Below are 15,864 nucleotides of genomic sequence, written 5' to 3' on the forward strand. Positions count from 1 at the left end.
CTAAGCTTTGAGCTAATATTTTGACTTAATTCAATAGGGGCAGCCACTGAAATAATTTTTTTCTGTACTGTGTTTAAGTAATTGTTCCAAGAATAGGGTAAAATATTTGTATATTATTATAAGATATGAGTGAGTGCAGTGCCATACAATAAAGAAACCCACCACCGCACAAGTGTGTGGAGCAAGAGGAGCCAAAGTCAAACATACAAACACATCCACGTCAGTGTTTTCCTCAAATTAATAGGAAGAGCAAGTAAAAGTTCCCGTGTCAAGATTCAATGTTTTGCCAGGCTGAACTTTGTGCACCTTTTTATGAAAGGATTTGTTTTGGCCTCCTTTTTCCAAAGTGAACATTTATTTTATTATTAAAAAGACTCCAAAGAAAACCAACCTATGAAAACTTATATATGATATATGATCTTGATCTATCCAGTGAAGAATAACCCCAAAAAAACTTAATCACTGAAGTGGCACCACATAGACCTAAAAATATAAGAATAGAACAAAAAGAAAACAAATAAAAACATTACTTATACTCATAAACTGTTTTGTAAATGATGACAGCATGTTTAACCAAATGTGATTATTATTTTATTTTTTATTTTTTTACACCTGACTGAATTTTACATTCAGCGTACCTGTTTAAACCATGTCATGATTGCTTTTATTCTTTTTTTGCCTGTTGTTATAGATCCAATTCCTACGTCCTACTTTTAATACGATATTAGGACATAAAAGAAAAGCAGCTAGTTTAACCTTTTCCAGATGCTACAAATAGATCAGAACAAACGCCAGGACATATTACAACACCAGAGAATAATCGTTAATGTAGTGCTTAGTGAGATTTCCTCTGCTAATTTAGCAGCAAGGTAAGCAATTTCCATTCATTACCTCCGCTCACTGTTGCTACTAGCTCTCCAATGCTTGTCCTGGTGAAAACACTGCTGTCCCTATCGTACTGCTGTACAACTCTCGTTTCCCAGTTTGCTGCTTATATCATTAGCATGCAATGGTTTAGTACTGCAGCCCATTCTCAAGTGTTTTGGTCATCTGTGAAACATTTACTCTAAATCACACATTGGTTCCTGTCAAGGGTTTGTATCTGTCAGTGAACTGTGCCTGCACTTTCCATCCCTCCATTTTTTCCATGTCTCCCGCTTCTCTCTCTTTGTCTTTTCTTTCATTCTTCTGCTCTCACAGGGCTCCTTTCAGTGACCCCAGAGTTGTGGCCCTGCAGGCTTAACTCTGCTTCTCTATGTTAACCACACTCTTGCCACAGCACACTGATGCAGAGAGGGGAAGACTGCGGTCGGCCAATTAACCAAGCACCCGAGTCAGGCCAAACAAAACTTCCTCTACTGTTTTTACAGCAAAGGCCTCCGAATTATGGTTTCCATACGCATGGGGAGGGGAGAAGAAAGGCCATGTGTCTGACATTGCCTTTGTTGCTGTTGCTGCTGCCAGAACTGGGTACAGATGAGTGAAATGAAGGGACAGCGAAGTTGGCACTTGGTATTGAACACCTGGAGAGGGGTGCGACTGTGCAGGTGCAAACTGACTAAAGTTAGCATTATAAACACTGTCTCATTGTAACTCTGTTGCTCTCTGATGTGGCTGATATGGGGCAAAAAGGTAACTGATATTATTTATAAAATTACAGAACAGTTTAGAAAGGATTTTGAACTATTGAGGAAAGCTTGGTTGCAAAACCTTGGTCCGGCTGGACATTCATCACAGGAGTAGACTCAGTCTACAGAGCAAAGCCAGTGGTAAGCAAAGCAAGTGTTGGGCTCTGTGGTTACTTTAGAGGCATTTATAAAGGCCTCACCCTCCAAAAACCACTTCTAGTGGACAAGTGCCAGGGCAGGTGTGTCAGATTGTGTATGTGTGTCTGAAAAGTGCTCCGGTTTTCTCAGCTGCAAGACGTGGATATCTGGCAGAACAAGGCAGCTGTCTGTTCCCTGATGGGAAATGGATACATCTGCCACAGGAGCCTGCCTCACTCTTTCATCCTGCAATGCTACTGCTCACACTCATGTGTCAACACACTGCTGGACACCTCAGCCTGTCTCCGCTTATTCCCAGTCAGCATGTTCCATACATCATAGACATCCGATTACTGCTCCAGGCCCTTTGCAATATCTACCCCAAGAGTTGCTACAAGAAACTGAATTGTCCTTTAAAAGTTCTGCCTGAAACGTCCTTGTAAAATCGTTGGCTTTTTGGTGGTCTACGACTTCTTGACTCTGTACTCCTGAGTGAACCAACCCAGTCTCTGTCGTCAGGTATACTTGAGTGTGGAAAGAATTCACAGAGATGAAATATGTTATTTGTGCAATTCAGAAAGTGAATGTCCAAACATGCAGCTCATGGTTTGGTAAAGCTTCAGCAGTGGAATCTGGGAATGAGTGCCAAGAAGGTGAACTGAAGGAAGCTTTGTGTGCTGACTCTGCTAACCCTGAGTATCTACTTTCTCTTCTTTTCTGTGTCTTCAAGGTCAACAACAATGGCCTGGTGTCTTTCCTGAGGGAGGTGTCCCAGTTCACCCCTGTGGCATTCCCCATTGCTGGAGACCGCAGGGTGGTGGCTCCGTTCTGGGCAGATGTAGACAACCGACGGGCAGGAAAAGTTTTTTATAGAGAGAGCAAAGATCCTGCCATCCTGAAAAGAGCCACTGCAGACATTAATCGTTACTTTCCTGAGTTCCCTGTGTTTGTCACTACATGGGTGCTGATTGCTACCTGGCATCAAGTCACATTTTTTGGTGGCAGCTCAATAACTCCGGTACCAAGTTCATGTCCTTTTTTATTATGTTTCTTATAGAAGACCATCTAACAAATTGTTTATCAGGTGTGGACCTCAAGGTCAACTATCTAGCAGAGTTGATCCTTGATCAATATTAAACTCTGTATGATAGCGGACCTCAAGGGCCAGAGTTAAGAAAATCTGATCTAACAAGTAAATTAAAATTCTATATACTGGTTGTGGCAACTGACTTTCTCTCTGTTCTACTCTAAAGGTCAATACATTTCAGGTAGTTCTCATCACAGATGGTGAGCTTTCCTTCACCATCTTCCAGTACCAGAATATTTCTTGGACAACAGGGATGCATGCTACCAGCGGTGGTGACCTAGCAGGCTTGGGAGGAATAGCTGCACAGGTAAGGTCATTGCCTTTACTGATGTTGGTTTTAGTTTTTTCTGAAATTACTTAAGTGACATGAAAATGTGAAAGAATCCACTCTGAGAGAACGCTCCCCCACTTCTACTCTCTTCCTAGGCAGGCTTTAATGCTGGCGATGGAAGACGCTATTTCAATATCCCTGGCTCCCGGACAGATGATATTGTTGAAGTTGAAACCACCACAAATGTGGGCTATCCTGGTCGTTGGGTCTTTCGTATTGATGATTCTCAGGTACAAGTGGGCAGCTGCAATGACTCAGGTATGCCACCAAAGGAAATGAAAATAAGAATCAGGGTATCCAACATATTAGAAAACATCACAGACAGTACAAACAGGAAAATATCAGTCTGCTCAGACTCTTTTCCACTGTGCTCCTCAGCTTCGGTCTGTGCTAACTTAAGGCCTTGTCAAAATGGTGGCCGCTGCATTGACGACTGCATCACTGGAAATCCCTCTTTCACTTGCTCGTGTTTGGCTGGCTTCACTGGACGCAGGTGCCAGATAGGTAAACGAATGATGAAATCCTTCCATCCCTCACAACTCGTACTCATCCTTTTGCATGCTTCCTTGCCAGGAAAGAGAAAGTCAGCTTGTAAAAGTAGAATTCCACCCTGCAAGCCAGGGGGACAACCTAATGGAGAGAATTTCCCCAGGTCACATCTGTATGTAATACGCATACAGTGCATAGAGTCCATCCAAAGTTTTGCTTTGGTCAAATCATTACCTTTTCATTCACCCCCTGCACTTTAGGATTCCCACATGTTTTCACTCCTGTGTGCACATCTAATAAAAGTCACGTCATATTTGTTGTTCTTTTGTGTGTTTTGAAAGAGGTTGATGAGTGCTCTGCATACCCCTGTCAGAATGGAGGCACATGTGTGGACAAGATTAACCACTTCATCTGCCTATGTCCAGTGGGATTCATAGGGACAACATGTGAGACAGGTGAATACACCATTCTTCAATTATCTGACTCCAGTTTCAAATGTGCATTGCATGTAAGTTCAGGAAAAGAAAACTTATTGCTCCAAAATCAATAAGAAGCTTGTATTTCTACAGTGTCCAAAGTGTGGTTCTTCTCAAAAAGTTGTCTAATTGGGACTAAAATAGTGAGTGAAAATGTATGTGATTTTTGAACTCAGAAAGCTCTTCTTCTCATGCTGTGGCCTCTCTCCTCTCTGATTTTGCCATCCCCTCCTCCCTTAGCACTCTGCTGGCTTCAACCTCCTTCTCGTTCCCACAGTCCAGCCTGCAGAGATGTATCAAACCTCTAATACCTTTCACAGCCAGAAGTGCATAGTTTCAGAGTGAGGGGAACGGTGTGGAGGATATATTAATCAGCTGAATAAATATCCAATGTGTGTTTGTGTGTGTGTGTGTGTGTGTGTGTGCTTATTGCCTGCAGACATAGATGAGTGCCAAGAGACCCCATGCCTCAATGGAGCACAGTGCATACAGGGTGTCGGCAACTTCACCTGTGTATGCCAAGCAGGTTACACTGGGTTCCTATGTGAGTCAGGTGAGCATGAATATTGGGAGTGTCACTGAAAGGCTATGACTTTCCCCAGGGAACATTTCCTTTTTCCCGCATTAGGCCCGCACTTATTCATTTGACAGATGGTGTTATCTAGACTGACTTCATGAAGACTGCTATAGCACAGTACTTTTGAGGGCAGCTAGTAAATGGAAACATATTATCAGCTCCTTTGATTTCTTTCCCTGTGTTTTCATTTTGGGTCAGGTTTTATGTTCCAAATATTCAGAGTTCTCAAAGTAGACCTTGATATGACTTTTTAGGAAAAAGCATTGACATGATTCCCCTGCTTAACAAATTGGGCTTCACACAGTGGAGGTTACTGATGAAATGCAAGCCCAGTTGGGAAGTACTCTGGAAACTAAACCATTGGCCTTTGTATATCTTGAACCCTTGTTTTTACATGAGACCAGATTACTGTTAATACTAGACACCTGGTCAACGAAACTATATATCTGCATGAACTTTCATATAATCTTAAAATATTGATACAATCAAATCAAGCTCAAAGGATTGCATTTCTCACGCTGACAAATTATCTACAATGACATGAATCTTGTGTTTTGGAATCCAGATATCAATGAATGTGCATCCATGCCATGTTTGAATGGAGGTGTGTGTGAAGACCTGGTGAATAACTACACCTGCACCTGTACAACAAACTTCACTGGAAGCCACTGTGAGACAGGTGTGCTTTTTCTGTTCAGCCCACCATATCACTTTATAAATGCCAGCCAACATATTATCCAGTCTTTGTTTTGTTTCCCGTTGCAACGGGACAAATGTTTAATGATAGAAGATGTTTACACAGCGAAGCCACCCACCTACTTTCCACTTTATATTTGGCTAGCTGTAACATTTTCCAACTGGGACTGACACAATGAAATTGAAAAGAGGGAACACTCTGGGATAACTATGGCTTCAGACAATGTCTGACTAATTGAACTGCAAATAATGTCAGCCTCATCTCATAGTTATCAGATGCTTGGTCAACACTTATCTGTTCATGAAAAGAAAACTACCCCAGTATCAAAAATAAGCTTGCACTTCTCCAATGTCCAATGGATAGCTCTTCTCAAAAAGTTTGTCCAACTATAATTTTAGATGATGTGTCTGACAAATTAAACTGATTTTTGGAAATAATGTCAGCATAGTTGTCAGATGATTGGTCAGCTCTTGTCTGAGGTTGAAGTGGCTTGACCAACCACCAGAGTGGTTTGGTTGGACTTTCATTTAAATATTTTACTTACTTAATTTTTGTTAATGTATTAGATCATGCTGCCCAAGTAATACCTCCATAATATACTATGTATATATATATTACCCTAAACAGAGTTAGTTGTCATGGGAAATTCCTCTACCACTGATGCTGCAAATCAGACAGGTAAGTCAAGGTTCTTCAAATTCCTGCCAAGGTTTATCTCCCTTTCAAAAGATCATCATGCATGTTATTTCACTTACAGTTTCCTGCGATGGGGAAGATTGTGAAAAGCGTCAAATCTGCGAGTATATTGGCTCTGAAAACTACAACTGCACCTGCACCCCAGGTTACTATGGTGACGACTGTGAAGGTACAGTACTCCCAGACTTTAATGCATAGTAGCTATTCTTCTTAAGTATCTGTACAGGAACATGGCACAGAGGAGAACAATGCAGACACCACTATCCCACAGGAATTTGAAGCACTGCCTGAGAAAGACTATGCAGCCGTGATAGATGAGCATAATTATCCAAACCAACACAACCTCGCCCAGTTTACTGCTCAGACCTTGCAGCAAGTCGCTTGATGTTGTAAATAATTGCTTTATGGCACTTTTTACTACTTTACCAACAAGAGGAAGGGCTCTTGTCTAGACTCTGTTTTATGAGACAGTCCTAATGTTTGGAATTCACTTCCCTGCACCAAAGCAGGTGAGATTTGTTTGGACGCTCTAACAATCAACCACAAATCTCCAAAGACTCAAGTTATGAAGATGACATGTGCTGCAGCATCCTCATATTCTGTTTTATCTCATTTAGTCAATGTCAGTCAGCATGATATCCCTGCTCCCATTATCACTGTGTACACTGCACACTTTGTGTTACTATAGATTTAAAAGCACATTGTGAGCTCTAGCAAATTCATCCTACTCGTCCACCTGGAGCTGAAATAACCCTTCGACTCTCATATAGAATCTCCTAAATCTTCAGAATACCTTCCTGCCCAGCTCACTTGGAATGTGTAGTGGAAAAAGTCATGCAGATCTCTCGAAAAGAGAAGGTATAAGCTCACAGACAGAACCTATGAGTGTCTAATGGAGCACTGAGATCAAAGAGACCGACTTTAGAGACAACAAATGAAAATGGCTCCAGCGAATTAACAACCTATTAATTGCCCCTAGGGTCACAAGATTTGATCAAAAACATGCTACATATTATAAAAAATAAAAAAAACACCCTCATGCGAGCCCCCTGGACTTCAAAAGGAAGCAATTTAACAGTGATACAGCAAGTTACTTTGATCCACTGCTGCAATTACTGAGGAAAATAAAAAGTCTTAAGCTTTATAGAATACTGATTTACAGTCATCCAGCACTATGAACTGTGTGGGAAAACTTTGGGAAAGACTGACCCAAGGAACAAGTTTATAATGTAGTACAACAAATCCCACCACAGCACTACGCTAGACTACGCTGCATACACACACACTGTATATACACTTTGTTCAAATTTAACTGATGTGAAGAAAGAGTAACATTGTACAATAGTTCGAATGTTTGCTTATCCAGAAAAGCATACTGACCTCCTTCCAGAAGTTTCTCTTTATCTGTCTCTTTCTGTTCTCTTAAATCCCTACAGAGGAGTGTCCCTGTCAGAACGGAGGGGTTTGTGTTGATGTGAATGGCACTTGTGAATGTCCAACAGGCTTCACTGGACTCTATTGTCAGTTTGGTATGTATTAACTGAAAACATACAGAATTAGTTTTTTTTTCCAAAGAGTTCTAAATAGATTATCACATTATAGATATGAAATTACCATTTTTATATGCAGTGTATTTTTAGGACAATAATGTTAATTTCAGATTTTCTGATTTCTGAAAGAGGGAGTTTCTAAGGTCTTCGCTGTTAAAAAACTACTTGAAATGTTGGTTTAAATTTTTTTTCCAAAATTAAGGGCAGTCATAGCCTAATGGATAGAGAGTTGGACTTGCAGCCTGAAGGTTGTGGGTTTGAGTCTCATGTCTGGGAGGGATTTTAGGTAGGGGGAGTGAATATTCAGTGCTCTCAATAACACAACTGAGATGAGACTCTAGACTAGAGCAAGGCACCAAACCCCTGACTGCCATGTGTGTCTGTGTGCACTTGGATGGGTTAAATGCAGAGCACAAATTCCAAGTATGGGACACCATACTTGGCCACATGTCCTTTCCTTTCCTTCCTTAAAATTCAGTAAGATATTTTTTTTTCATCATCAGGCTTAGCATTACGTGTTGTAACTGATGTGACAGTTCAAGAATCATTACATCCCTAAAGTTGTTTCACCACTAAAGCTGTCACGGAGCGGAAGGATGCGTAGGGGAAGAAACAGGGTCTGGGTCCAAATGCAGGGAAATATAACTTTTTAATAAAAGAGAACAAAAAGGCCAACAAGGCAAAAACAAAACAGAAACGAATAACAGGGAAGAAGCCGAAATGCAAGAACTAGAAACACGGTTTACACGAGCAAGATAATTTTAAACATTAGACATATAATACAGCCAGACAGAGTGGTGTGTGAGATGAGAATATATCGTCCATGACAATGTGTGTGTGATTGAGAGACAGGTGTGCAGAGTGAAGGTAAATGAGTCCAGGAGTAAGGGAGAAACACAGGTGTAGCAACTAAAACAATGATGAGGTAACAAGATAAGAAAAGAGACAGGACAAAAGCACATGGCACCAAACACCGACTCATCGAATTCCTGAGCAGACACTGCCGCCTCGGGGGCATCGTGAGCGGACACAACCGCTTCAGGGGAATCGTGAACGAACACCACCACCTCGGGGAAATTGTGAACGGACACCGCCGCCTCGTGGGAATTATGTGCGGACACCGCCACCTCGTGGGATTCGTGAGCGTACAACGCCGCCTCGTGGGAATCATGAGCGGACACTGCCGCCTCGTGGGAATCGTGAGCGGACACCGCCGCCTCGTGGGAATCGTGAGCGGACACCGCCGCCTCGTGGGAATCGTGAGTGGACACTGCTACCTCTGGAGCTCTCTGAGTGGCCACTGCCACATCGGGGGAATCGTGAGCGGCTACTGCTGCCACCTCGCAGGGAACATCCTGGGTAGGCTTCCCCACCCTGACAGGCAGGGTAAGAAGCACTGCCTCTGGAGCTCTCTGAGCGGCCACTGCCCCCTTCGGGGGAATCGTGAGCGCCCACTGCTGCTGCCTTGCAGGGAACATCCTGAGTAGGCTTCCCCACCCTGACAGCTGAGCCGCTCACCTGCAGAGCCAGGTTGATATAGTCCTCCAGAGTCTCCTCGGGGTGCCAGAATGGCATTAGTAACCTGAAGGGCTCGGCTAGGCCTCCCCAGAAGCACACCATAAGGCAGGTCCTCTCCGTAGCTGACAACTGAGCAGCCGCCATGAAGTCCCTGGCATAATCCTCAATAGACCGATCTTCCTTGTGGGCATCGAGAAAACTTCCTGCTGGACCCATGTTTGCTGGCTGTATTCTGTCACGGTAGGACGCGCAGAAGAAGAAACAGGGTCTGGCTCCAAATACAGGGAAATATAACTTTTTAATAAAAGAGAAAAAGGCCAACAAGGCAAAAACAAAACAGAAACGAATAACAGGTAACAAGCCGAAATGCAAGAACTAGAAACACGGTTTACACAAGCAACGATTAGCAGATAACATTAAACACTGGACATATAATACAGCCAGACAGAGTGGTGTGTGAGAAGAGAATATATCGTCCATGACAATGAGCAACAGCTGTGTGTGTGACTGAAATACAGGTGTGCAGAGTGAGGAAAAATGAGTCCGGGAGCAAGGGAGAAACACAGGTGTAGCAACTAAAACAATGATGAGGTAACAAGATAGGCGGGGTAAGAAAAGAGACAGTACAAAAGCACATGGCAACAAACAAACACAACACTCACAGAAGACAGTGACAGAAAGACAGAAAACTGCGACAAAAGCATGGTTTCTCAGTCCTGTGTACATTTAAAAAAAATAACTAAACCGAGAACCATTTGGCCTCATGATGGAAAAGCACTAAAAGGTCCTTTATTTATTGACCAACAGAGAAAACTGTATCCAGTTGAAGAGTGTGGGCAATCTTTTATTCTAACAAAAGCACTAAAAGTGTCTGAGAGTTACAAGATACATGTCGTATTGATCACCAGAGAGAACAGTACCATCTAAAAATGTGGACAACCATGTATTCAGCAAAGTATTCCAAAAGTAGTAGTATTGCACACATATTTGGGTAACAACTAATTTCTGCATTTTTTTTTTTTTTTTACTCCTTAGAGGTAACACAAACACCCTGTAGTAACAACCGACCGTGTCCAGATGGAGGTCCATGCTTAGAGTATGGTGGCACATACCTCTGCACCTGCCAGACTGGTATTGACTTTGATCACAAGGACTTCTACCCATATGGTAAGAGCCCTGGAGAAACTTAAAGCCATGTGCAAGCCATGGTCTCCATGACAAATGAACAACTACTGTGCCAGGTTTTCAGGGTGGCAAAGGTCCCCAAAGCAACTAAGGCATTATGTTGAGTAAATGAGAAAAGAAAGATTTACGTGCATGTTGACATAATGTGAAGGTAATGTTTCAACTTGGCTATTGAAATACACAGAGGATCTATGCTGTGGTGTGCATTTAAATGAAATCATTGCAATGCACTCAAATTAAAGTTAATAGTGAGCCTTAAAAAAAGATCACATGCTGTGAAGGAACGTGGTGAAGCTGGTGTGTGTGTTTTTCAGTACAGCCCCGATCAGCCTGTGATTCCTCACCGTGTCAGAATGGAGGCTATTGCTATGAGAGAGATGGAGACTATATCTGTGAGTGCAAGCATGGCTACAGAGGCAAGCATTGCGAAAGAGGTATGTTACATCTGCTCTACGTGTTAACATTTTGTCCTTGCAGACTTACATATTAAAAGGTAGACATCCAATTATTGTGCATCATATTGTTTAATGCACCACATATCCGTTTTGCAGAAGTCATTTAGCCTACTTGCCAGTACATACAGCATTTTTCCTATTTTTTTTTTCCTCAGTCAGATTAAGTATCTGTGCCTCTAGTCCCTGTCGTAATGGAGGCTCTTGTAAAGAAGAAGCTGACAGCTACCGATGTGTCTGTCCCTACCGTTTCACAGGGAAACACTGTGAAGTGGGTATGTATATAGTGTTTCCTGCAATTAATGGTTTTATGGTGTGCTTATAAATACATGAATGAAATTTTGGTCATGTTGTTTAAAAAGTCTTATTAGTTTGATAAGCATTAAGGCCCTTTTTAATAACCTATGAAACATTTGTCTGCCAACAAAGCAGGGTTTTTTGGGGGTTTTGATGAATTTTTCTTCCTCCAGCAATGAAACGTTCCAGATTTTTGGATCAAGTGTCATGTACCACTCCAGAAGCAATATCAGATCAATCAGTACTGCTAATCTGCTCAATTTTTTTTTTTTTTTTACTGCTGTTAAACAAAAGTTCTGCAATGTAGTACAGACATTTTATAAGAAAATGGCAGGTTTAAAAAAAATTATTGATTTAATGTATACTTTAGTAAAATGTAAGTTCATTTTGAACTTTATACTTTAGTGGCATGAATTTATGTTTTGAAAGGTCCATTCATCTGTGATTCGCTTATCTTTTACATTTACATTACATTCATTCATTTAGCAGACATTTTTATTCAATGCGACTTAACAATTGGGGAATACATCAAGCGATTCATCTTAAAGAGGCAAATAAACACAGGAGGTGCTAGTAATACCAAGTTTAATGCATTGTTCGAATAAGTACATTGGTGATTCAGTGGCAGAATTGTCGCTTCCCACGCAGGAGACCCAGGTTCGAGGCAAATGTAAAGCAGTGTGTCTTGTTAGGGGTGTTGATGGCACAGTGGATAAGACACATGCCTTTGGTGTGAGAGACCTGGGTTTGAATCCACTGTGAGACACCAATGTGTTCCTGAGCAAGACACTTAACCCCTTGCTCCAGAAGACGTGTGACCTCTGACATACCTAGCAATTGTAGGTTGCTTTGGATAAAAGCGTCAGCTAAATGAATAAAGTAAAGTAGGGTATTGTCAGGGAATCAGCATTCCAGATAGGGGCGGGAAGATCATTCCCCCAGCCAGGAATGGTGAACAAGAATGTACTGGAAAGTGCTTTTGTGCCTCTCTGTGATGGTACCACGAGGCGTCGCTCACTAGTAGATCTCAGACTTCTGGAGGGAATGTAGATTGCTAATAGCGAGTGGAAGTATTTGGGTGCTGAGCCTGAGGCTGTTCTATATGCAAGAATCAATGTCTTGAACTTGATGCGAGCTGCAGCCGGAGCCAGTACAGGAAGATAAAGAGAGGTGTGACCTGATCCCTTTTGAGCTTATTGAAGACCAGTCGTGTTGTTGCATTCTGAATCATCTGTAGAGGTTTGATTGTGCACGACTGAAGTCCAGCCAGAAGAACACTGCAGAAGTCCAGCCTAGAAATGACAAAGGCCTGGAAAAGAATTTGTGCAGCATGCTATGTTAGGAAGAGCCTGATCTTTCCGATGTTGTGCAATGCAAACCTACAAGATCGAGCAATCTTTTTCGTGTTGTGTTTGCCATGAAAGAGCCTTAAGTGTGCACTGTTAAGTTCCCAGCCAGCAGTGAGCACCCAAGGGATGCAGTTCTCAGTCACCCTTCCTCTTCTCTTTTCTGGTCAAATGGAAGAAGAGTATAATCTACTTTTGTTCATGTTTGGAAAATGGCATTTCTGCACACACAGAGTGTCATAAAACTGCACAAAAAAAAAAAATCTTTTCAAAGCCAAGATGCTTTTCATCTCTGGGTTTTCATTATCCCAACTTTAGAGTTGTGCAACTGTTTGGCCTTGTGTAATGCTCCAATTTGCTGGAGTTTGTTCAACACTTGGATTCCTCACATGTAGGAAAAACAGCTTGCCCTGGCACATGCATGAAAAGCTGTTTCTCTTTCTCAGTGCTACTGTAATGATCAATGATTTCTCACACATGTTGACCTTGTTTTGACGCACACATGGCCATGCTTTCTTTCTCAAATAAATATGCATGCACACACTATATGCACATGTGCACACAGAACTGTACAACAACTGTTTTAAAATATCTTATGTTTTATGTTTAGGAAAGCCAGATCCTTGTGCTTCCAGTCCCTGCCTGAATGGCGGAACATGTTTCCACTACATTGGTAAATACAAATGTGAGTGCTCCGCATCCTTCGTAGGAAGACACTGCGAGATCAACAGAGGATCCAGTCCGACTTTGGAGGGTAATCAAGCTCTGTTTTACCTCCGAAGTACACTGAGATGTTTGCCAACATGTCAGGAATCAGGAGCTCACACAGCTCTTTGCAGTAGTCACTATTCATTCATTGAGAGGTAACTGATATGCATGTTAGGCGGAGAACAGCAGTTGTCTATCTTCATTCAGATGATGCCAGGACGAAGCAGCAGGTGCCAGTTCCTGCAGTAAAGCTGGGTTGAGTGTCACCTCCCCAGAGATGAAGCTGGATAAAGTCCTCAGTGCATTTGATACTCTCTCCCTGAACAGGAGTTATAACTCTGCTGTTACAGGCCTCTGTGTTACTGTTGATTCTACGAGGTTTTCCAGAAGGTGCGGTTAAATTTGTGTCCTGCTGTTCCATGACAGGATGAAACACCATCCCCTTGTAACCTAAAACAATTCACAAAAAGGATGTCTTTACCGCTTCTCTCTATTTATGAATCAGCTCGTAGTTGTAAATATGGCAATGTGTATTAGGTAAAGTGAAACCAGTTAGTTCTTTATGTTTTCGGGAAAAGCAATAATTAACTTTGTTGAAAGAAACAAATAACTGTTGCTGCCACTGCTCTCATTTTGTTTTGTAGGCCTTTTTTTTTTTTTTTTTTGTGATGTAGGGCTTTGTCACTGTGTTTAATCAACTAAATAAATGTGATTCTTCAGCCTTAGTTAGATTATTTTTTTCTCAGTTAGAATTATGTTATGTTATTTCTTTGTATTTCATTTATTTTTTCAATAGCAAATAGCTTATACATTGTAATGTGAATTTATATTAGTATCTAATATCAATGTAACATCCATAAATATGATAGTGAATAATTATATTATTTGTCATAATTTTTTCGTGATATGATTATTGTAAATCGTATAATTGTTTAACAAACCTGACTCATTGCCAGCAGTCTGTTTGTTTATAATTCATAATTATACTCCGTGCACACTGCAGGTCTGGACTGTGGACCCCCTGTGAAAGTCAAGCACGCAGAGGTGCAGCATTCCTCCACTACCCCAGGCTCGACGGCTCTTTATTCATGCCACCCAGGCTACACTCCCCTTCCCCGGGCCACCCAGAGCATCTGCAGCAGCCAGGGGTCCTGGAGCCAGCCACCAGTCTGTGAAGGTTAGTGGAGATTCAAAACCCTTGTTGTTCAAAGTTTGCCCAAGACTGTCCCGCCCTGAAACCAACATTCCAAAATGGTTGGTTGGTTTGGAATGCCGGGAAGAAGAGCTGATGAGCCTACAAAATGTCAAACGAGTAGAAACACTCTAAAACAAATTGTAGTTAGAAACCAACATAAGGTTTGTATAGCGTGTCAGGATGCAAACAGAACTTAGTCAGGCCTTGGTGTACAGTTCAGAGTTCTTAAACACAAAACAATCCTGCGGTCTCTCTGTTGGACATAAAGCATGATGCTACTCTGGCAACATGAGCTACTGCATCATTTGTATCAAATGAAATAAACAGTCCAAGTACACAGTGAGACGGGGAGAAATCCAAATACCTGGATTTCTGTTCGTCATGAGAACTGTTGTTAATGGACTTGCATGCAGATTTGGGTTTCTGTTTTTTTCTGATCAACGACATGCAGTATTATCCCTTGTACACAAAATTTGTGTCTGTTTATGCAAGTGTGTGTATTTCAGGTTTTCGTTTATATATGTTTATGTGTTTTCAGGATTTGTTAAATGCTTCCAGTGTGCTAGGATTTGTACATGAATGACTCTCATCATCCCCTTTATTTTTCCAGAGATAAACGAGTGTTTGTCTCAGCCGTGTATGAATGGGGGAACCTGTCGTGACAGGGTAGCCTCCTTCCTGTGTGAATGTGAAGATGGTTTTAGTGGCCAGCGCTGTCAAACAGGTAACACACTGCATATCTCTTGCGTATTCATGATTCTCGTTCTAATGTTATATTAGATTTAGATTTCTGTGAATGCTTTGACAGATATTGATGAATGCCTTTCCGAGCCATGTAAGCACGGAGGTACATGTGAGGATCAGCCTGGTTCTTACTTCTGTCACTGCCAGCAGGGCTATGCCGGGCAGGACTGTGAGATAGGTAACATCAATATGTTAACTACTATGGACTGTTTTGTGTTTTTACAGCCTTGAAAAAACTTTCTTTTTTTTTCTCACTGATCAACGGTTAAAAAAAAAAAAAAGACACTTTCAAAATGTGATCAATGTGATCTTAAATAAATAAAAAAAAGCAAGAATTGTTCTCATAAGTTTCACAATCTTTTAATATGAACTAAATCGCTGAGGTAGCCAGTTGGTTTTCAAGTGACATGAATGGCTAAATTAAGATTAATTGAGCGTAGCTAAGGATTGATTGTAATGTAAATACACTTCTATCTGAAATGTCCAATTTCTGGTGAGTCAGTGTTGTGGAAGAATTTTCTGGTGAAAAGAAACACTCCAAGCAGCTCCAAGTGACTTTGTCAAATGTAAAACAAACCCAGGCCATTGTGGCACAGATGATCTATGCCTTCAAAATTGAGTGGAAATGCAGAAGATTAAGAATCTAAAATGATCAAGGCTGTGCAGATAACTGTTGCCCGAATGCTTCGCAGTACCAGTCACAGATTATGGGTGAATGGCATAGGACAGCTCTGCTACAGTCTTCTACAA

The 15,864-nt window shown here is 41.5% G+C and overlaps 1 protein-coding gene across 1 annotated transcript in view; it reads left to right on the top strand.

Annotated features, from left to right (window-relative positions):
- sned1 (sushi, nidogen and EGF-like domains 1) overlaps positions 1-15,864 on the top strand; it is a 29,102-nt gene that overhangs the window by 2,708 nt on the left and 10,530 nt on the right. The window contains exons 2-18 of the mRNA XM_026263982.1: positions 2,497-2,784; positions 3,020-3,160; positions 3,280-3,442; positions 3,563-3,688; positions 4,015-4,128; positions 4,589-4,702; positions 5,292-5,405; positions 6,051-6,101; positions 6,181-6,288; positions 7,556-7,648; positions 10,223-10,354; positions 10,687-10,806; positions 10,983-11,099; positions 13,078-13,221; positions 14,179-14,352; positions 14,981-15,094; positions 15,179-15,292. Of these exons, the coding sequence (XP_026119767.1) occupies positions 2,497-2,784; positions 3,020-3,160; positions 3,280-3,442; positions 3,563-3,688; positions 4,015-4,128; positions 4,589-4,702; positions 5,292-5,405; positions 6,051-6,101; positions 6,181-6,288; positions 7,556-7,648; positions 10,223-10,354; positions 10,687-10,806; positions 10,983-11,099; positions 13,078-13,221; positions 14,179-14,352; positions 14,981-15,094; positions 15,179-15,292 (2,227 nt within the window). The remainder of the gene's footprint in view (positions 1-2,496; positions 2,785-3,019; positions 3,161-3,279; positions 3,443-3,562; positions 3,689-4,014; positions 4,129-4,588; positions 4,703-5,291; positions 5,406-6,050; positions 6,102-6,180; positions 6,289-7,555; positions 7,649-10,222; positions 10,355-10,686; positions 10,807-10,982; positions 11,100-13,077; positions 13,222-14,178; positions 14,353-14,980; positions 15,095-15,178; positions 15,293-15,864) is intronic.

Source organism: Carassius auratus, chromosome 6 (genome assembly GCF_003368295.1).
Source record: "Carassius auratus strain Wakin chromosome 6, ASM336829v1, whole genome shotgun sequence".
Lineage (NCBI taxonomy): Eukaryota > Metazoa > Chordata > Actinopteri > Cypriniformes > Cyprinidae > Carassius > Carassius auratus.